This window comes from Crocodylus siamensis, chromosome 5 (assembly GCF_052110815.1).
Source record: "Crocodylus siamensis isolate JL-2025a chromosome 5, ASM5211081v1, whole genome shotgun sequence".
Taxonomy (NCBI): domain Eukaryota; kingdom Metazoa; phylum Chordata; order Crocodylia; family Crocodylidae; genus Crocodylus; species Crocodylus siamensis.
In genome coordinates, this window is record NC_143399.1 from 20,159,235 (window position 1) to 20,182,948 (window position 23,714).

Genomic DNA, 23,714 nt, shown 5'->3' on the forward strand with positions numbered 1-23,714 from the left:
AGCAATTATTTTGGGCAAAAGGGCACTTACTGAGTTTTGGCAAGCTGTCAAGATTAGCATGGGCAGCCTCACCCCTTGACAGGTACCCCACCCCCAGTCAGTATCTTGGGACTGGAAGTCCTACCTCCTAACCCCCAACCTTTGCTACCAGAAGTCCCTCCACCTGCCCTGGAAATATTCCTTTCAGCAAGAAGTTTTGTCATCTAAAAACCAGAAAAGTACCAAACTGTATTCTAAAAAATTGAAGATCTACAACATTCATTAATTTGATTTAGAAAACTCTTGTTGTCCTGATTTACATGCATTTGTGTAGTGCACACAGAGGCAATCACACAGTAGCTTAAAATGAAGTCTTACTCTCATAAACTGTGGTGGTGTAGGGGGCATGGGGGTGGGTTTAGACCTGTGGGCAGGGCTGTGGGTGTGTCAGTATGTGAGGTGCAGGGAGGGTGTGGGTGTATATGTGGGGGGTTTGTGGGGGTGGATAGGTGTATGGGTGTGGGGTGAGGGAGCATATGGGGGTGTGTGTATAAATATATGGGGTGTGGGTAGACTTGGGGTTTGTGGGGTGCTGTGTGTGGGCGGGAGGGTGGCTGGGATGTGTGAGGGGGTGTAGGTGTGGGGGTCTGCGTGTATGGCTGTGTGAGGGAGTGTGGGTATATGTGTATGGTGGCGTGTGCCTGTGGGACTCACCCTATGAGCACACACACACATACTCCCGCGCCCCCTCACTGTGCATATACACACATAAACACACACACACTCTCTCTCTCTCTCTCAGTCCCTCCCTCATTGCTCTCTCTGTTTCTCTCTCCTTCTCCCTCATTGCATGGGTGCGTGCGCACATGCGCGCACACACACACACACACACACACCCTCCTGCTCCTGGCCTTGGGGTACTGGCACAGCCCCATGCTCCCACAGTCCAGCAGTGCAGCCAGGGGGGTTGCAGGGCTGGGGTCAGGCTGGGCCAGCCTTGGTGCTGGGTCCTGCCAGCTTCCCCTGGGTCCTACTGCCCCTGGCTCCTGTCATCTTTGACAGGCAGCCAGGAGCAGATAAATATTAATTCTCTAAACTTTTTAAGGTGCCCCACAGGCCAGATAAAATGGCCTGGTGGACTGGATCCAGCCTCTGGGCCATATTTTGCCTGACCCTGGGCTAGAAAGACTGGAAAAAGAATACTGAAACAATCTCTGGAGTTTCTCTGAGCTGTGCAGGATGAACTGGGGACAGAACAATTATTTAACTTCTGACTGGGTGGTCTTTGTCTCAATAAATGTCTTCATTCAAGAGGATTTGTGTGTTTGCCATTTTGGTTGCACTTGTTTTTCCAATTTTAATGTGGTTTTCCTGCAAAGATAATCTTTACACCTACTTTTGCTGAAAAACGAAGGGCTTGCATCATCTGTTCCAAAACAGCAAATATTTTCATACAAATTTTTCTGGAAAATTATCACCATTTTTTTATTCAGAACATCTGTGTTTTACCCAAGTTAGCATTTTGATCTTACTTCTCATTCCCTTCATATAGCAGACCAAAGTATCTGAATATCTTAGCCTAAATATTTTTCAAAATTCACAACTTCACTTTAACAAGCAAAAGTTTGGGTTTGGTTTCAAAACTTTCAAGTGACAAAGTTTTCCAAAAATAAATGTATTACCACTGCGAGGATAAGATAGAACGTACACCTCTGGTACTTGCAACATGTATTTTAAGATCCCTTTTTGTCAACCTATTCATCTCAATGTGTAGCATCATTTGACTTCACATGTAAAGGACTATGGCAATGAATACCTTTACAGTCTTGGATCCTAAGATTCCATCTGTCTAACGAAGAATTTCATCCTCTGCAGAGGTAGGCATGTTGATAAATATATGTAGGATTTTGAGGATACACTATTATGAATACCCTTCTCTTTATGCAAAAGCTAAAAGAATATTTAAAAGGTAACCCCTAGGAGCTCTTAATGCTTGCTTTCTGGCATTGAATTGATACATAAATTGTGCATAGTAGAAGGATACCTCTTTTGCTAGGTTCCTAATAGGCAGGCTATTAAGTCCTCTCACTTTCCTCTTCACTTCATGGGAAACTGCCATTTCATATGCATTGATTTGGTGACAAGCTGACTCTACAGTTTGCTAACCTTGATTTTAGAAAACAATCTTTAAAGGATCTCATATGTTCTATTTAAGCTCTAAAAAAAATATCACAGCATGTCGTGTTTATCTATTAATTCAGTGGAGGAAAATCCTTTCAGCAAGCATGCTTACAAAGTAAGACCCATGGTTTTCCTGAGTTCACTTCTATTCCCTTCATCTCCCCAATCTGTTGCTCAGCTTTCTCTTCCTGTGTTCGCTGCTTCCTCCCTGATCTGCTGAGTACCACGCACAGAGACTGCCCATGCCACTTGTGACACACATGCAGCAGGTGGACCAACCCGGTGGCCATTCTTATTGTGTCCATCAGAGTAACACATAGGCGGTAGACATAAATTTGTCATGCATAGTTATTTGCCTCTCCACTGTAATATCCACTTTCCCAATACGGTCATTTAGGCAGTTGGCCATACAGGATTAGTACCTTGAAGCAGACTTAACATTCAGGGCATGGGGAAGAAATCAGTTAAAAAGCTCATATTGCCAGCATGGTGCATTCCCCTTAGGCCGTCTTGTTGATGGGGCAGGCTACTGTAGGATGGACCAATTGGCTTTTTTATGTTTATGCTGTAGGTAAAAATACTGCAGTAGTTCAGCCTGCAGATGATTAAAAAGATAGATAACTGTGGCTAAAAGATACTCAAATAATACTGTAAGATGGCAGGAACTCAGAAAAGGCATAGCTTTCCATAAGTGACCAAAAGGTGACAACATTGCTGAATCAAATTTAACAAGCAGATGTCTAAAGGCAAAAACTTTTCGTTGCATCCAAATGCAACTAAATGCTCTGGCCTGCCGTCTATCAGAATAGATAGCAGTGACCCCTCTCAATCACTCCCCATCCCCCAATACATCTCCCTCCCTCCCACTTTCTGTTCTCATTAAAAACACTATTTCCTGATTTTCTGAGGTCTTGTTGAGATAAACAGCTAGTAATCCAAAGATGCAAAAGGCCTATTCAACAGAAACACACAAACCCTACAAGGTAGTTCACTATGAATCCTTAAAATTTAATGTCAAAATTTAGGGAACTTCCCCCAACCCAGCACAAAGTATATGACAGTGGGCATGTTTACATGTGCAATTAACTGAATGAACTGACTGAATAAACTCCAGTGCGGTTTGAGCTAGAGTAAACTAATCCTGACATCATCATCTCCACATTCATTTCAGTAATGTACCCTTGCCATCGGATAGTACCTGTGCCTGACCAGACTATCTGACAGTTCTGTAAATTAGTCTACACAGGCCCAACTGCTGTGCATGTGCAGCTGGTGACACAGTAAATTCCTGTGCAATCAAGTACATGTGTAGACACACCCAGTGAGTTTTTGTTTAAATCAAGAAAAGGCTTATTCTCGTATCTACTAATTCAGAGCTGGGAGACCTTCATAGACTCCTGCATATGTGAACCCCAAATTAATCTAATCTCTGTCACTATAACATCCTAAAAAAAGATACCTTTTAATTCATCTTGTGTAACCTTTCAAAGAACATAGCCAAGATTAAATTCAGAGTATTATGTCCTGGCTAATTACAGCTATCTAGGCACTTACACGCCCCCTCCCTCCAACGAACTATTAGAACTGATATCAGAGTGAAATGGAAGCCAGAGGGTTAAGATAAAATTGTATGATACAGGTGGAGACTATTATTCATAATAATGCCCTGTAATACTAAAGTGTCTCTTTCCCTTCGTGGAATAAAGAAAACTTCCCAGCTCATGGTTAATGTTAGCATAGTCATTGCCAATTCTCCTTGGCTTCATTTATTATGAAAGGTTTTCTGGCTTGTCTCCAGACAATTGCAACTTAGTTGTATGGAACAGATGTTTCAGCTCAGTCCAGTAATGCTTCACCTGAAAGATGAATACAATACTAGTGCCCATGCTCAAGCAGTTGCCTATAAAATGAATAATGATGGCATAACAGAAGCACATCACCACCAATGCTTAGCAACTTAAATCACTGGATTGTGTTATTTTTCCTGGGGACCTAATAAATTCATCTTCCTGTAAGAGTGTCATAGTTTTTATTATCCCCACTCAGAACTTTTTAGCTTCACTGAGATAAGACTTCTAGTCCTTTTCAGAAGGAAGAGTCATCAGCTCCTTTAAAGACAGGGGAATTTCTCACAGCACTGCAGCTGAAGAAACTTGATTACATCCTGTAGACTGCTAGATTGGAGATGAGAGTACCCAAAACTGTGGGGAAACTTCCTGCAGAGCAGTTATGTATCATTCTATAGAAAAGCTGTGCTGTGGGAAGAGTTTTTCTTGACTAGTGGCCTGGCCGTAAAGGACAGCAAGAGAAGTGTCTTGGGATTGCTTGGAGTTTGAGGCAGCTGACTGGCAGCTTCTGGCTGGCAGTAGTCACTGGCATCAGGAATACAGGCTGATGAAGAAGGTAACAATTAATCACAAGTTTTAAACTATCTAGGACAAAACAACTCAAGTGAAAGAGGCTTGGCAACTGAACAAGGATCCAACACAGAGGCCTTTCAAATGGGATGGTTTCCAAAGTACTTGAAGTAACTGCTAATTCAACTTTGAATTATAAAGCTGGGAAAAGGTGGATCTCTGTCTAGATATTTTGCACAGTTGTGATTAGTGTTAACATTAGCTCTGCAGTGCTAATGGTAGCAGCTATATAGTAGGGTAGAAGATACCAACTTGTTATACACTAAGAAATAATATAATTGCTATATTGAGTAGATTCTGTGGGAATGATGATTATTTTAATTTAAGTTTAGTTATACTAATACCTATTATGTTAGTCTGAGTGCATATGGTCTACTGACTCCTATAATCTCATACATATATGTACTACACCTGAAAAGTTTAATTAAATAAAACAGAGTTAAAGAAACTGCAACATTTAGTTTAAGCACTTCTGATTGAAAGTAAAACCGAAGAGTATCTTACAACAAAGCTATACATTGTATAAACACACAGCGTGGAAATATGCTTATTTGACTTAAAATTAGGCATTTCCATCTTTAAAAATTTGCTGCAGACAGTACGTACTTTTATACAGGGCATTTGCTGCTTGTGTATTGTACAGAAAGATTAGATTTTGGAAAAATTGTCACCTTATGATCATTCAGTACATGAGGAGAGGCAATAACATAATCAAGGAAAAAGGGGAGCAGGGCAATAGCCCCAGGTGGGGAGAGGACTCAAAAACAGTAGATGCTGTGGATACCAGCCACCTGGCTACTTTATCTACTACTGCCCTATACACTGCCACTGTGCAAAAGCACAAAACTGCTCGGTTATGCCTCAGAGAAGCAGGATATACTAATGTTACTAAAGGGTCATTTGACCTTTCCTTATACTCTCCAATAATTAGTTGAAGCTAAAGCAAAATAAAATTTCTCTCAATTAAATATTCAAAATTTTACAGTAGTCTGCTCCCGTGAAACTCTGCAGATAACTTTCTCTTCTTGCCCACCCCCTCTCCAGCAACTAGCAACGTCTTTTGTCCTGTAATTGAATTGAATCCACTCAGACTCATTCTTCCTAGACAGCCCCATCATTTGAGTGCTCTGAAGATGTATTACACTAATATATTGTCAGAACGACAGTGCTATGATGATACATTAGTGTAATACATCTTCAGAGTTTTAGCACTGTCCAGAAACAATAGGGCTGGTATTGGATTCAGTTCAGTCATGGCGCACATGAAAACAGGACTTTGCTAATAGGGGGAGGGGAATCTCAGCATGAAAGTGGGAAAGATCCTACTTCCCAAAACACTAGTTTTTTAACCAAAATGTCTACATATACATTTTGATACAGCCTTCAACATGATCACATCCTATTTTTTCACGAGACTCCTGCTTCACTCAGTGCAATCATACATCTTTCATTACTAATAAGAAGTATAGATAGATTGGTAACTAGGGTTGCCAACCCTCCTGGATTGGCCAGGAGCCTACCAGAATTGGCATCCATCTCCCAGTAACCACTGACAGCAATCTGGGAGATTTTAGTAAGATATTTTAAGAAAATGAAATTAATGACATTACATCATGTTGGGGGAAAAAAAATCTCCCAGAATAGCTTCAGTCAGAGTTGGCAACCCTATTGGTGACTTGAAGGCTTACTCATCCCATCGTCACCCATAATCTTGTTTCACTTGTTTCTCCGTTCCAAGACCCCACAAGAAAGAGACGAAAACAGATCTGAAGTCATTATACGTTTGTAAAAGAAGCAAGTGCAAAAGTAACTTGCTGAGTGTAAAGAGGACCTGCAGTTCTTCTCCATCCTGGCTCACTTGACACAAGTCAAATCAAGGAACCAAGCCCTCTCAAGTGTATATAATCTCAGATACCCGGAAGGGAGAGGGGGTTGGGGCTTTCTGAAATCACCATTTTGTTGCCACAGGAGCTGGACAGAAAGTGGTTTGCCTACTACGTGGAATTTTTTAATGTCAGTATTTTCCTGTTTCACCTATACATGAAACCAAGATCTTTTCAAAGTACTCCTCCTCCAAGAGAGACAGAGAGCAAATACCTCTGAGGATGCTCATTTAAGACATAAAAGTGAGAGAGATGAGATCCAATCCTTGCTCTGCCCAGCTGAAAACAGGAAACTCTAGCTGATTTCCCCACATCCTGGGTGAAGGCCATTACCACTTAGCTACTTTCTGTTCTAGGGTCTCTCTCACTTAACTTCACTTGTTAAGGCTGATCAGCTTTGCTTAAATAATTACATACCAATATGGCCGAAGACAGAAAAACTGCCTTAGTGGTTTGGACACTTGCACAAGATATGAGATGTTGGAAACATCTTTTTAGTCCTTTTTGGTCACTGACTTGGACAAAGCAGGTTTTTGGATTACTTACAACACAGAGGAGTATCCAAACCACTAAGCTGTTTACCCTTATGGAAGTGGTCTCTCCCTCGTTCAGCAGAAATTCAATCCTGGAATGGAGAGACCTTCCTGATGAAAGTTATTTGAAAAGGGTAGGGTCCTGTGAAAAGTTTCACATTTCCAAGAAAAAAAAAAATGCCAGAAGATGTCTGACCAGGTCTAGTTACAAATCCTCTTGGTAACATCTGCAGTGTTTGCTTTCCCAAGATGGTAACAATAAGTATGCTGCGCATACAAGTGTTAAAAGCTAGCATTATGCTTCAGACAGGTCTTAATTCTTTAAAATTCTGGTTTCATTCCTAAACTATTGATGTTGCACTTTGCTCTTAAATGTCAGAACAAAATAAGTAATACCTGCAATTTATTCAGATGACATTTCAACAATACAAGATTTTCAGATTACAAACTACAGTTCTGTGTTCCTTACAGTGTTACAGCGAATGTGTAGATTTTGTGGATTTACATAATAGGTTTGTATAATGAATATTTATATAATGAATGCATTTGCATAATGACTCCAAATTAAACATGCACCATAAAGATTACAGACCAATAATTTATGTACCAAGTTAAGAATCACCTTTAAGTATATTTTATTTTCAATTCTATTAAAGTTTCATTTTATCTTTCATTCAAAATATTGTATTTGACCTCATCCAAGTAGAGGCTGCATTGATGCATACCATGATAACTTTTCAGAATTAGGCTACATTGAATCATTTGTATTCAGAGATTTCAGTTTCTTATCTTTTAGTAGCAGCTTTGACAAACAATTCCAGAATATTCTAAATAGAGTTCTTTAATATAATTTAGCCCTGCATTCTGGTTCAGATGCCTGTATGTGTGCCTCATTAATGCCACTGGGAACAATTTGAGAAAACTGATGGAAAATATAAAGTACGGATGAACCTTAGGGACCAAATAAAGACAATTTGCAGAAATCAGGATGCAAACCAGGTACAGTAAAGTAATATTTGCAAGTGCTTTGTACTTTTAAAAAATAAATCCAGGTCTCTCACCATACCAGAAGTTTAATTATTGTAATACTTTGTAATAGTCTATATTCCAAACAGGTCCCTTACTATGGTAATGTTACATAGTTACCTCAAAAGAAAGTTTTTCAATTATTTATATTATGGATTGGCAAAGAGAACATAACATGTTGGGTTTATAGGTCTGACTGTTTCCATACTCTCAGGGAATTATCTGGGCTGGGCTTTCCTCCTCTGCTCCTAACATGAATGTACTGCATTTACCCAAACTTAAGACAATTTTGAATTTAAGATGTTCCCCCCCCACAACTAAATTCTATACAAGGAAAATGCTATTTGTTCTAATTTTCCATGCATAGACTCTAATTATTGGATGATGATCTTACATTTGTCCTCTCAGCCATTGCAGTGGAGCAGGCAGCAGTACAGGGCCAGACAGTAGGGGAGTCAAGTGGCCAACTTACCCCCACTTACCCGTCTTCCCACCAGTGCCAGAACACTCCACCCCCCCCAACTCCCTGAGGCCCAATCCCTGCTCCCACCCCCAGCATCCCCACAATTAAAAAAACCCAAACAACCCCCCCCCGCACTGTTTTAGCTGCCCATCTGGATCACTGGGGCCCCGCCCACACAGTGGGGTGGGGTGACAGCCTCAGCAGCTCCAGCCTGGGCCCTGCTGCCCCCTGTTGCCTGGGGGAGGGGGCTCTGTTTTAATCATGAAGGAACATGGATTTTGGAGTATTTTACAGAGCGACTTTGGGATTTTTTTAATCAGTTTTCCAATAAGGAACACCAGAATTCCTGTTAGAATTCCTGCTCAGAGCTGGCATCTTGGGCCCAGCTGAAGGTGGCTGACCTCCTGGCCAACTGGAGCCAGGAGAACATGCTTTGACAGTTCAAAGCAGGCCACCAGACTGGGAACATCTTCTGGGTGACAGCTGCCCAGAGGCAGGGGCACACATGGCAGTAGTGCTGCAAAGGCCAACCCTGCAGCCACAGCCCACTGGCAGCTGGCCCACAGCTGTTTCTCCTGGCTATGCAGTCCCCATCCGGGTCTGGCAGGTGTGCAGCAGGTCACAGCCAGGCAGCAGCTCCCACTGCCAGACTGCTGCAGTGGGTAAAGGATACAGGGAACTCTCAGGGCTGCTTCAGCAATCCAGCTGGCACAAGGGGTAATGTCACCAGGTACCAATTTGGTGGGCCCCAGAAGTTCCTGAGAGTGGGTAGCCCTGAGCTACTTGCCAGGGCAGCTTTTGGACTAGTGGGGAAAGCACAGGTGCTGGCCCCAGGCTCTAGGCCCCTGTGGCTGCAGATCTGAGAAGAGTCCGGCAGCATTATTTTGCCCCAAGTGGCACAATTTGCTCCACAATGAAGTGTATGTTTGAGCATATGCGCTGAAGCAAAAAGCCATGGCTTAAATTTGCACCACTACTATCTGAGCTGCTGCAAGCCCACATGCTTGCATGGATGGACGTGCCCCTTGAGTTTTAATGGAATGCACCATAATTTGTCCCAGGACAAATTGTCCAAATCTCCTGGAAACAGGAAAGGTAAGCACCAAAGAGAAATATGAAAGCAAATGTTTCTGAAGGAGTTCCCTACTGGGCATGTCTACACGTGACACTACTGTGCAGTGGTTATTGTGCATTTATTTAGTACTTGTATAATGAAGTACTAAATAAATGTGAAGTAACCTGAATTACTGGCCAGTAGCACTGGCAAAGCCTTTTTAGTAATGTTAGTGTGCAGCAGCCTACTAACATTGCACAGTATCATATTAGCACTGTTAGTGCCGTGACGTGCTACTGCGCAGTATTTTTTGGCTACTGTGCAGTCAGCGTCTTGTGTAAATGTGCCCACTGTGTCTCAAAACTGATTATCTTGACAGATTCAGAATGTGAGGCAGTAAATGGGAACCTGAAGCTTTACCTGAAAGTTTAGTTAAAGCACCCCAATGCCATTTTTAAGCACAGCGATGTTGATGCACGAGACGCTAGAGTCTGCTGGAGTGTGGTTAATTACCATGCTCTAGCACACTCCATTAATCAAGCCTGCTCCAACATGCTGTAATTACAGTGCAATGCAGCAGCCTCGCTGCTTGTGCACAGGTGCCCAGGGAAACTTGTGGAAAGGCACTGTGTGCCACAAGTTGTTAATCCTCTCCCCCAATTATAAATTTGGTCCAATAAAAGATATCACAACCCCCTTCCCTAAGCAAATAAACAAATACCTGGCCTTTTTCCTATCCCAGAGTAGAAAGTTATGCCTGGCAATTCATTACTTTTACTAGGTGGCTCATTATGGAATATATTTTTCTTCCAAAGAGGTTTGATTTATTCAATTTTTCTACTAAGGAGTAAACTTGGCCTAGCCTCGTTACACTGAGTGTTCCCCTTAATTTCCTGTAGAGGATTGGTTCAAAAACAAAACAAAACTCATTTGTAACTACTCATTTTAAAAAAATCACCAGAATTGAGAGGTGAATGCCAGCTTGTTTTGGTAGATTCAACTAGTACATCATGGTTGAAGGATATTTAAAAGCTTATGCAACCTCTCCTCTTGAATGTTTCCTAAGGGAATAGCCAGTATCTTTACTATTCTTCTTAAGTCTCAAAAGACTCCCTTGTAAAGATTCAAGTTTTCTGGCATATGGATTTATATTTCCAGATAAACCTGTACAGGTACGATTGATAAAGTTTGTTAGGAGGGGTGCCTATGGAACATTGATAATACAATAGGGTCTCAATTTACATGGTGGTTGCACTCTTGAAAAATACCATGCAAATAGAAATGGGGCCAATAAATGCCCGTGCATGCATGCAGCTGCAGTGCAGTATGCAGACAGAGAGGAGTAGAGCCCAGCAGCATGGAGAGCTGTATGCAGCTGGTAAGTCTCGTGAGGTGGAAGGGGAGGAGAGAGGGATGGGGCGTGTATGTGGGGGCAGATCAACGCCACCAGCGATGAGGGAGGAGTGGGGCAGGGCAGATGCTGCGCCACCAGGGTGGGGTGGGGGAGAGACAGAGCTGTGGTTCATCCTGGGGCACAGGGTTTGCAGGCTGCAGCTGTGGGCTGGAGCTGGGGCTGTGCCAGGCTTTTTGCAGTGGAGGCTGGGCTCAGCGTGGGAGGCAGTGGCACTGGGAAGGGGCTATGGGGGGGCTGCAGCCACTCCAAGTTTCACCATAGCCCCCTTCCAGCACTGCCACCACCTGTCCTGAGTCCAGCCCGGCTTAGCCCCTGCTGAAAAGAGCCTCACGCAGCCCCAGCTCCAGCCCCCAGCTGTAGCCCACCCTACACAGGTCCAGGAAGCATATGTCTCCCCCTGTGCGTTCCCAGGGTGCATACAGTGGTGAGAGCTGCCTCCCAACCCTGCGACCCCCAGATGAGTCGTGGCTCCGTTTTGCTCCTGCCCTGGCTGGGCAGTGCCTGCCCCAGCCCTCGCCCCACACCCTCCCTCATTGTGGGAGCACTGATCTGCCCCCCCATGCCCCTTCCCTCTCCCCTCCTCTTCCACCACAACACACTTACAAGTTACACTGAGAGCAGTGTGGTGGATGGGGGGCAGAAAGCAACCAGCTGATTCTAGATGCATCTGTGCATCTTGGTGACCATGCTGCACCATGTAAAAGTGAATCCAGACCATGTACAAAAATAAAGGGTCACAATTAATTGACCATGCATAACTGAAACGATGCAAAAAAATACCGTGTAAATCAGGACCTGACAATTGTGTTCCTCAAGTAATCCTCAACCAAACCTGCTATATTTTCACTGACCCACCCAAAGCAGCACTGAATACACTGGCTCAACATGGGGAGGAAGGTCTGCTTTCCTCCTCTTCTTATGAAATAGGTTAGAGATAGCCATCTTCCACAGCCTCGCAATGAGATCACAATCTGGAAGTGCCTCAACTGAAAGTCTCTGGTTACTGTGTATGTATCAGTGATGTTAAAGAGGCCCTGAACTAGCACAGATGAGGATTTGGTTAGCACAATTTACACTGTCAGACCATATTCAAGAAAGGAGATAGATCAGATAGCAATTATTGTGGTATTCCACTCCTGTCCATAGCAGGGAAGATATTAATCCACGTGCTCCCCAATAAATTCACTTTGCTCAATGAGGAGATTCTACCGAAGTCCCAATGTGGTTTCAGACTATTCAGAAGTACAATAGATACGATTTGTTACTTGACAGCTGCAGAAGAACTGCCAAAGCAATGCTCAGATCTTTACATGACCATGACCTTCATTGACCTGAATAATGCCTGATTGGGTAATGGACACTCTGAAGCAAGACTTCAGCTTTAGGGTTTTTAAAAGCTGAGCTTGAGGGAAAGCTTTGTGACCCCTGGTAGGAGAAGAGGATTTGTGCCTATCTTAGTCCTTGAAGCAATACTCCTTACAGCCCCTTTCTGAAGTTCTTAGTGAGGCAACTGGCTCGTGGGGTGTACCATATCTGAGGGCTCAATGTCTCAGTTCACTAGGAACTCAAATTGTGGGGCAGATATAGTACATGATTTATTAAAGGGTCTGCTGGGGACTGAGGTTTCTCATATTCCTGAAGAAATGGTTTTTCAGTTTTCACAGTATTCACTGTCTTTATGTAGTCTTTTAGCAAAAGGCTTGCAAACTGAATAGTGCTCTGGAGCACAGCCCTCTCCTGGGCAGAACAGGTTTTGAGCATGATCCTCATTCGGACTATTGTAGTAGTTCTTCCCTGCACTTATTCTAGTTTGAATGCAGTTTTCTTGAACTTGGACAACCATATGTGGAATAACAGTCCAGAGTACTCCATACAAGGTCTGACACATGCCTTAATACCTTGCCTGTTACAACCTAACATTTCATTTATGTTTTTTTATGGATACATCATACTGATGGCTCAAAAACACCCTGAATCAAGCTTTCTACTCCTCTATTTTTTTCCAACAGACAAGCTCCCAAGGTTGCAACATAATTGCTTGTTATTAGTCCCTAAGAGCATGTCTCTGTGCTTTGTACTATTACATTTCATCCATTTCTATTACTTCAGTCCTTAAAGTCACCCAATTCTTTACATACGGTTTTCCAATAGTCCTCCATATTAATAAAGACTTCCAACTTCGAGTCACTGGCACACTTGCCTAGCGCTATTTTTGTGCCCAAGTCATTAATAAGAATATTATAGAAGATTGGTCCCAACACTGGTTCTTGGAGACATCTGAAAAAACCTGCCCCTGGAACAAAGATTTCTTTTTTCAAGAAAAAACACTTGATCTACTACTTTACCACATTAAGCTAGATGAACATGACAATTATTAATCCCCACCATATATACACACACCCCTCAAGGCACCGTATTTAATATTTTACTAACATTTAGTTAAATTCCTTAGGGAAAAAATCATTTACCTTATCAAAAAGGTATCAGGTTACTCTGGCACAATCTAACTTTGGTAAATCCAGGTTTCATGTTCTCTATTTTGCCATCTACCTCTGTACAGGATTATCTTTGCCTTAAAAAATGTTCTAAGGTTTATATAATATTCAGGTGAGATTAATAGGTCTATATCTGAGTGGTTCCCTTTTTCTTCCTTTAATATTCTTCAGTGATATGGCCTCACTTCTGAGGTGATTTATTAAAAATCACTGCTACTACACCTGTGATTTCACAGGCTGGTTTTTTCAGTATTCTGGGATAGACATCGTTCAGTCAGCCCCAGATAAGTGCATTAACCTTGCTTAATTTATGAAGAATCCTTTTTCCTTCTGAGCATCTTCACCTTCTAATTCCTTGTAAGCAAGCAAGGTAACCAATTAGCAAATGATCATAAGAAGTAAACCAAACACAAAATTAATATCTGACAAGTTTAAATGCAGCAGAAAGAAAGGAATCCTGCCATCCTAAAAGATAAACAGCTGAGACTGCATAAGCTTAACTGAGAGATGTGTCCAGAGTACTGTGCCTAAAATTAAAGATACACTACTAAAAAACATTTACAAGACATTAAAAGAGAACACTAGGATTCTGCTAATGCAACTCATTTGTTCATGGAAACCCTAACAACTACCTCCAATACGTCATCTCACATCTTAAACTACCATTCTCCAGTCTCCCCAAGGTTTCCAATACAATTTTGTTTGCCTTTTAGTTTAAAGACTTCTTTATTCTCCAACTGATTTTTTCTAACCCCTTGATTGTCACTTTAAAACGGATTTTACTGTTGTTTTAAAGGTTAGTAATTGCTTTTTTCAAATCTTGCTTTGTAAAGCAAACTGTTGCTCAGCCCCACTTTAAGGTGCTATGTTCCACCCCTATGATAATTTATTGCCATTATTCTGGACATTACATGAACTCATTAATTCATCCAGTCAAACTGAATAGCATCCAAAGCATATGACTAACTAACCAGAAAACAATACTAAGTAATGTGATTTGCAATGTAAACTTCCACTTTAATTTTTAGTTTGCAAATAAGTGAAGGAAAATACAATTTTTAATTACAGAACAAGTATGTAATCAGTTTTAAACTCAGTAATGTGATATATTCAGTGGCATTCCACAAAGCCATGCTCCCATGAAAATAATCTGATTTCAGAAAAGTAAAGAGAAGGGAGCAAGTAGAAAAAGAACTTTACATTTAGATTCAATTAAAATATTAGAATCTACATTAAAAATGTTCCAGATCCAGCATCAAGGCTCTCATCTGCACTGGAGGGACATCTTTCTAGTAATAAGAGATGATTATCAAAGCCAAATCTCTAAGACATGGGGCTGAGGTTCCTTTAGCTGTTTGCAAGTATGCATTTGGAGAGTGGAATTCCTTTATATAGCTTCAGGCATTGATTGTTGATGCAGCTCCCCAATGAACACAGCTTGAAATGAGGTACTCTTGCCATCAGTAGCAATATATAGAGGCCTTCAAAAGACACATTTTTTCTACCATCTGGAAAACAACTTAACTCTGTTTCCAAGTACAAAGACTTTCTTTAAAATAGGAAAAGGAATTCTGTATCAGCGTGGAATCAAAATCACAATGAGTATACAAGAAAAGATTAAAGTAAATGGAAATCATATTTTAGATGTCATTTCTGTTTGCATTTTTCATGTATTATTTAATGTGCCCGCTAAAGCCATTTTGACAAACTATGCTGCATGATAAAATAATTGTAAGATGAAGTAGTAGTGAAAGTAAATGAAATAACTGCATGGTGTTTTCATATTTTTTATCTTTCCCTATTTTGTTATAGAGAAGCCTTTTATCCTTTTTATACGAAACGTTTCATAGATGTCTGCAGTCTGTTGGAATAAGCATAAGCTTAGGGCTCAGAAACTCTCTTTTTGAAGTGTGTGTGTCCTTAAGCAAATCACTCAGACCTAAACCTCAAAAGTAAATTTGAAATTTGAGAAATCCATTTTTTTAAACTTTTGTTCCTGACTTTAATAATTCCTAAGCATCAATAAATTTCAGTGAGGTCAACCAGAGTTTGGGGAGCTCAAATGTTCTTAAAATCTGGTCTAAGCATCAATTTTATTTTATTTTAATGGATGAATATCATGTTTCAACAGCTTATCTAACTCTATCCCAAGATTGTAGTTGGTCCAATAAAAGATATCACTCAATTAAATTCTTCCCTTTTGCAAAATCATTGAGGTATTTAAAGCCAGTGGTGTCATTTTTGAATATTTTAGTTTTATTTTATCTGTTTCATTTTCTTCATTTTAAAAACATAAAAAGAAGACCAACTAATGCAGTTTCCTCAGAAGGCTGTTTTGAGGATTAACTAGTAAACATTTTTAAATGGTCAAAATTGAAGGAAGAGAATCTAGTCTGTAAAATGTGTTGTGCTTACCAGAAGGAGAGATATGTCTCCACAAAATGGAAGGTTCTGGTTTTCCTGTCGCCAAGCACGCAAGAGTAACATTGCTCCCTTCATTTACAACAATGTCAGTTGAAATATGATATATCTTTGCAGAAACTGAAACAAAGCAAAAACAAAACTGTAAGAGAAAGCACTTTGCATTAAATGCTAAAAAACAATTTCAAGTCTTTTGCCCACAGATGGCTAACGTGCATCTTGCAGCCCAAACTATTTTTATTTTCAATTTATTAGCTAAGTTAATTCGCATGGCAATTTGCAAACACACACAAAAAGACACAAAGTCCTTGTCCAAAATTGCTTAAATGTGGCTACCTCTGTTCCCATCACTAATATAGAGGATATTAATTATATGGAAGATCAAGATGCTGCAGATAAAAAGAGTAGGACAGCTGCAATCTGCTCTCTTTTATACAAATGTAGTATAACTATCAGCTTCCTGGTCAACTGCCAACATAGCTCCTGTTCAAGCAAAGTTTGAACATGTTCATGTTAGTTCATATTGGACATCAAATTAAAATGCTATTATACACTGAAAAATACCTATGTAAATAATAGCCTTTCCTGTTCATTACATCTTTTCTTTGTGTGTGGAAACAGGTTTTTATTTCTTTGTACTGATGCTGTTTGTGCAGTAGCTAGGGACAGATATTACCCATAAACCAGTACAAGTAATTAGAAACTGGTTCAAATCTATACCACAAACAGAAGTTCAGGGCACATAAACCATTTCAAAATGGTCAAAACTGCTTTAAGATAAACCTGGATGGATGTAGTATCAGACTTAACTGATTTAGGTTAAAGTGATTTATTGAACTTCTGACCCAGATCCCCTACAGATTCAGGTTAACTCTCAGTCTGGGATGCTTTGCAGAGTGGGTGGGCTAGCCTCGGCCCAAGCTGTTTGCTCTAGCTCAACAGAAAGGCATGCTCTAGTACCCCCTGGCTTCTGGCTTGGGCCACTTCAGTCATATGGTTCCATTTCCAGAATCAAAAGTGAATGCCTGTTCCCTTGCTCATTGAGTCAATCTGCACAGCTTAGACTAACCTGGGAAGACTGAATCAGTTCAGTCTCGGGCTTTTTGACTGTCTGAATTTAGCAAGTGTGATCACAGCTAAATGAATTAATAGGATTTTCTTCATTCTTGAAGATCAACAGAAGAATTTTTCAATGAAGCCATAAGTGTCTAAAGTGCAAATTAGGTAGAATTTAGGTACCTAAGTCCCAAAGTGTGATCCAGAAAATTATAACCCAATTTCTTTGTCAACAAAAAGGCCATAGGCACCTAAGATTTTCTTAGTAAAGTTTGAGGCATGGAGAGACCTTCCTCTGTGCATGCCCAGAACAAAGATCTTTATGGCACTGCTAAACAGCTCAGCTTTTATCATACTTAAAGGCCATTTAGGATTCATAAATGACGTACCCTTGCACCTATGTCCCCTAACAGTCCCAAATCCATTAGGCATATTCTAAGCACGCCTAACACACTGATAAGTCAGGTCAGAATGAGGATATTTTCCTTTAAAAACACTATGCAAGTGACGGGAAAAGTGGTTGTGCACACCTTATTATATAATCAGCCTTAGTACCTAGATCCCTTATCTAGTAAATGAGAGCTGTGGGCAAGGCTCTCCAAAGCCTGGTGGACTTCAAATCAACATCTCACAGAATAGTGCATTAACTATCAGGCTATAGATGAGAGTTGAGAAGAAGTGCTCTTTACCTCTTCCTGTTGAGGCTGGACCACCATGAAGCAAGATTCATGGAGTTAGAGAAAGAGACCAAGTAGGAGCATGACCATGTATGTCCAGTTACAAAGGTGCCCACCTGCAGTGCTACTGCAACAAAGTTTCACACTTGGGGCAAAGCCAGCAGCCCGCCCTCATCCCACACACGGATCGAGAGGGCACACTGTCCCCCCATGCTTGCCCGGGACTGCACACAGTGGCAGGAGCCACCCTTCCCCTGTCCCCATGCCCCCCCAGACAAGCTGCTTGAGGTTCCATCTCATGCCCTGCCCCAGCTGGACAGTACCTGTTGGTGCCCCTTCGCTTTGGTGCCCAGGGCAGTTACCCCACTTGCACCCCCCCTTTGCTACAGCACTGCCCACCTGGAAGGAGGGAATTCTGTGCTCCTGCTCTTACTTTAGGGACTCTTTCTGTAATTTTAAGCCAATGTTTGTCTAATACAAAAAGCTTAAGCATCCTAGGAGCAGGGAATATAACCTAGAAGGACTCCCTGACAGATCATTGCCTCACTGCAGTCAGGCTTCCTTTCGTGCTATTCTCTTTCAAGAGAACAAGAACTCAAGTTGACTTTTAGATTCTAGGCAAAGAAGCTTTCACTTGTAATGCGTCTCTGTTTCCATGTTAGTTGAGTATGTTTTTTTTGAAAATCATGAAAAGATAACAACACAGAACAATTTTATTTTTGCAAACACTCTTCAAAGTACAACCACATGCTAAGAGTGAAATACGGGGGAAAAAAAGTGATAGATTCTGCATAGGGGTATGACAGCATCTTCTAGTAATGGAAGCCTTTTTATATTGGAAATGCAGTTTTCAGATAAAACTATTCCATAATGCAGGGGCATGTTGGTAACACAGGAAAAAAGCCTTTGATTATGAGCTTTCAATTTTTGAACAAAAATACGTATAATGAAAACCAAAGCTTTCTTATCCCTGGGGTAATGATTTGCTGTATTTCTTAGGTACCTCCTGTGCTGACATCATACTAGGGAAAGCTTTCTAAGTGACAAAAAGATACTGAAAATCTTCAGTAGAGCATACTGAGTCTTTATTGTATTAATCCTACCTTACAATGTTCCAACACCCCAAATTACCTTAATCATATTAGTTTAAAAGTCCTATTTTTTAACCACTGCTTCTGAAGAAAAAGACAGTGAAAACATTAGATCATACCAGAATCTGGCTAATTATTACTAACTGTATGAAATAATAGATGAATAGACAGTTTTTAAAGTGAGAACATTAAAACACAAATATTTAAGTTTTATAAATGTTGATATAACTGTAATTTATGACTTTTTATACCAGGGAACATAAAAGTCTTTAAGCCTTAGTAAAATAGTCAGTATACAGGTCACTATTTGTTGAGAATGAAGAAGATCACAGTTTCTTGCAAGTGAACTCTTATGTCTGACACCTCAAAAAGACCACTTACCAATGCTTTACCATAAGTTTTATAGGTCTTGACCTCTGTGGGTGCATGACACCAGGTAAAGAAGCAGCAAGGAGCCCTCTACCTGTAGTTCAGGAGTTAGCCACAATTTTAGGCCTGCATCCCCTACACTTCAACAAGCAGCAGCACTAGGCTCCATATCTATGAGTAAGGGCTAGGCCTAGTTTCAAAGTTGACACAAGATAACTCCTTGCACTAGACTCTCTTGCCAAAACAGACACAAGGGTCTTGGTTTGAAGCTGCAGTCTGGCCTAAGAGGAACAACAGTAAAATGTCTGTATCTGTACATGGTCTACTTCTGTCCCATTTACATTTTCTCCCAAAACAGTTGCAGTGCACTGTGCTTCCATCTATATATCTGCCCTGTATATGCCTTGCAAAGCTACTAAAGAAGATTATTTATTCCAGAATTATGAGCAATCCAAGCAGGAGCCTGTATTTGTGCTGCAAGTCAATCAGAGAATGGAATAGTTACGGCAAAGAATTGCAACCCACAATCCAAACTTTGCCTCTTGCTTTATTCTACTTTTCAAAACATAGAAAAATCATATAAATGCTGTATGAAATAGACTTAAGAAAAGCCTCACTGTTCCTCCCTGCTTGAAACTATATGTACCACACCTACATGATCTTCCCCATAAATTATCATCTGTGAAGCCACATACCTACGTCAGTATGGAATAGTTTATGATTATGTCTTCAGTGCATGCTAAATATCACCCAGACAATCTCTACATCAGAAATAGCACATTCAATGACAATACAAGCAAGTTTGAATAGGTAGCGTCTACATTTCATTGAGAGGAAGGGGCCAAAAAACCCTCAGAAAAATGCACAACTTTACATTTCTCCATATTAAACTGTGGTATCACAAATGGCATTGGGTAGGACTTGGAGAGTGGCTTTATTAAAAGGTTGGATTTCAAGCACATTTCTTTATTGCTGTTATTGACCTACTGATAAGTTGCTTTAATGATTCAGCATTTATCTTGCATGGTTTTTGCAAATTTTGCTGCATCAGCTAGACACTGTAAGTAGAAAGAAAACTCACTGTATTACCTGCTGCAGAAGCCCATATTTAGCAGTTTACGAGTCAATTACTTTCACTGCTACTAGGGCTGTGAGAAATTTTGCTGGCTGCTTCAATTCAACGCTGTTTCGACTCATTTCAAGCTCGAAACAGTGAAATCAAATTGGAACAAAGGGCTTTGAAACAGCCTGGAAACAAAACGAGGCTAGGTAGAAATGTTTTGAAAGTTTCAAAACGTTTTAAGTTTGAAGCAGCCAGCAGTGATGTGGTGGGAGACACGGGAGAACCAGGGCTGCACTCCCAGCAGCAGCTGGAAGTGCAGCCCTGGCTCTCCCCATCTCCTGCTGCCGGGCTGCGGGAAGCCAATCACAGCACGGGGGAGGGGAACTGAGCCCGGGGTTAGGTCCCTTTCCAAGCTCAGTTCCCTTCCCCAGCCTTACGATCGGGCTGGGGATGGAAGTCAGTCCATCCCCAGCCTGATCTAGTGCAGGGGATGGGAACTCAGTCCACCTGGGCTGAGTTAGTTTCCTCAGTGGGAGTACTTTTGGTCTACTTCTAGGTTCGCCGCTGAGCACGTGGGGGGTCCTCCCATGCTCCTGTGGGATGTGTCATCTACCCCAGCATCACAGCATTCATGAGCCATGCCTGCTACCTCAAGGTATGTAGAAAAAACATTTAAAACCATGTCTGTAGCTGAATCGCTGATTCTTTGAATCAGCATTGAATCTTCAGATTCGGATTCAGCCGAATTGAACCAGGACAGTGATCTGCATCAACTAATCGAATCACTGCCCCCAATTCGGGCCAAATCTGAATCAGAATTGAATATGGTCCGTTTCACATACCCCTACTGCTTATCACATATACCATTTAATCCTCATAAAACTCCTGTAGGAAGAATACAGGAGCATGTCTCAGCTAAGGAATGCCCGACTGCCCTGTACAGACTTTCTACGTATGCGATTCTTTGTAAAGACAAGAAACGCAGGCAGACTGGGGGAAGACAACAAGTCAGGAGGGGTAAGCAATGAAGGACAGGAAAATAATGCCACGATATTACTAGCAATAACTATGCAGGAAAACAAAGCTTGATAATAGTTTTTGAACATGGATGCTGCTAGAATGGATATAGCTGTACTTTAAACTAAGGCCGGAATCCTGAAAACCTTCATTTGGCTCCAACCCCCTCCCAGGAGCACTTGAGAAAGAAGGAAATACAGTGGATGTTGGTATATGGGACAATGCTTCTTTTAGAGATATGGTGTCCTTGGTACAGAAGTCCATTCAGAAGCTAGTGGGGACTTCACCAACCATGTGGGCCTCATTTCATTTAAGGGTCTGATTAGCTATCAAAACTTAAAGAGTAAAATTGCTTCTTAGAATGTTGGTGTTTAAATGACATGATACACATTACTAAAATACTGTTGAACTAAGTCAGTCTGGTCAAACATATCAATAAAAATTACACAGAACAAGAATCGATAAAAATAACTCTGCACAGCTTCTTTGCCACAAGAGCCTGAGCAAGACTGCAGAAACATACACAAATCAATTCTGAAGCCTTGTGCAGCCTTCTGGGATGTAGAGAGTGGATGGAGCATTTATTGAATATGGCCCATAGACACCATGTGCAGAATCATATCCTTGAAAAAACGGCATTTCAGCATTTCTTAAAATTGCACTCCAGACAAAAGCATCTCTACTTCTCAGGCTATAAAATTCCAGCAATAGACCCTTAACAACTATGTCTTGTTTTTTAATACAAAAGTATTCACTTAACACAGGTGTCTAGATGACCTTAGCTGCAGAGGCTTACAATGAATGAATGGCATAATGATGGATGGCAAAAAGTTCTAAAATTTCAACCCTTAGTTTTGCTACTTAGCTCTGACCCGAGCCATGTTTAAGGAACACTACTAGATTTAGGCACTTTCACATACATACATGCACATAGCAACCATATCTCTGATGGTATATTCAGTTATACACTTCCAGCATGGGGAAGACCCGCAGAGTGGTGTCGTTCAACCTACAATTTATCTGCTCAACTTCCAAGCAGTCTCAGTGCTACTCAAGGTTATCCCAGATGCGCGCACACACACACACATGCACATGCACACACAGAGGCTCTATGAATGTCTAATACAGCAAGATGGTAAATAAAGATATAAATAAAAATTCACAAAATGCACAATGGGGTGAATGAATACAATGAAGTTAGACAGTTGGAATGGTCATATGAGGAGAGTGGGGGGAGGAGGAAGGAATCCCCGAGGCATTGTAGATTGTAACCTCTTTTGAAATAGCCTACTTTAAAAACTGTTCTCCATATTTCTGTTTTGCTCATACCTGCATGTAATCAAAATGTACAAATTATGTTTATTGCTGAGTAGAAAGAGGAAGAGACCCTCCATCCATTCTTACAGAAAGAAAACATTATGATTAAAATATGTTTTAAATAAATATTGTAGGAAGTTTAATTTTCAGTATGAAATAAGACAAAGTGCTGTGGATACTTGTTTATAGAAGTCCATCTTGCTTTAGGTTGTGATTTCATCAGCTCTCCTATCAGCAAAGCAAAAACAAGTATTAAGTCACAATTTGTATGGAAAAGTGTCCAGGCAAACCCAAAGCTGCTACGTGTTACCTCTACTTTTTAGATCACGAAACAACAACTACAGTAGATATTTGTATCAGCTACAGAAGTTGGGAATTGATCTGGATTTCAAATGGCCTTGAAGTCATGGATATTTGGATCTGAAATGTTGCTTCTGTTTACTATAGAAATATAAGCTGTCTGGAAAAGTAGATCCCAACCTGGATCTGGACATATGTGGTCAGAACTCATTGAAGCCTATCACTAGTAACCTGCTGTAACAGGTCCATACCCAGGGGTGGCCACGATGCTCCCTGGTGGCCATATGGTTCCTAACCTGATCGGTCCCTAAAGTACCCTCCCTTTGCTTTTTCCTGCCATACCTCAATATTCTTAACAGAGGCAGAAAGGGAGGCTGCCATGGGTCTTAGAGAGCCTTGGTCTATCTTCCTGACAGCAGATCCCCCTGACAGGTCATTCTAGGAGTCAGCAGAGCCCTCTACTGTAATTGTCTAGGGCCAGAAATCTTCACTCTGTAGCTAGCAGAGCCAGACCACCTGCCTGGACTTGGGCATTGGCTTTATGAGTTTCCTAAGATCAGCCCCATCCAGTCATGTGACTCTGTAGGGACTCATAGGAGTTTCCCTTCTAAGCCTAATGATGACCCATCTGCTCAGACTTAGTTCAGTTGTTTGCAATGCATTGCTTCTGGGCGGCCTTCCTGCCTGCCTTTGGTGCATTTTATTGTTTTGCCTCTATTCCCTGAATGAGTTATCTTCTATGGGTTTGTCTCTACCTGTGGCTAGCAGTCTGTCTGTTTGCTCGCAGCCAGTTCATTAGCAGCTAGCTTATTTCCTAGCTGCCAGTCCTCCCTGATTGAGCTTAGCCTCCTACATACTTTCCTCTTAAAGTAACAGGAGCCTTCTGGCTCCCTGTTAATACATGCCTATTTAAATTCCCCATGGTAAGGTTCAGATGAGCAATATTTACAGGTACCTT

The 23,714-nt window shown here is 41.2% G+C and overlaps 1 protein-coding gene across 3 annotated transcripts in view; it reads right to left on the reverse strand.

The window, feature by feature from the left end:
• Positions 1-23,714, reverse strand: part of NEGR1 (neuronal growth regulator 1) — a 658,921-nt gene that overhangs the window by 223,201 nt on the left and 412,006 nt on the right. For all 3 annotated transcript variants that reach the window (XM_090049615.1, XM_090049617.1, XM_090049614.1), the window contains exon 3: positions 15,861-15,986. In XM_090049615.1, the coding sequence (XP_089905741.1) occupies positions 15,861-15,986 (126 nt within the window). The remainder of the gene's footprint in view (positions 1-15,860; positions 15,987-23,714) is intronic.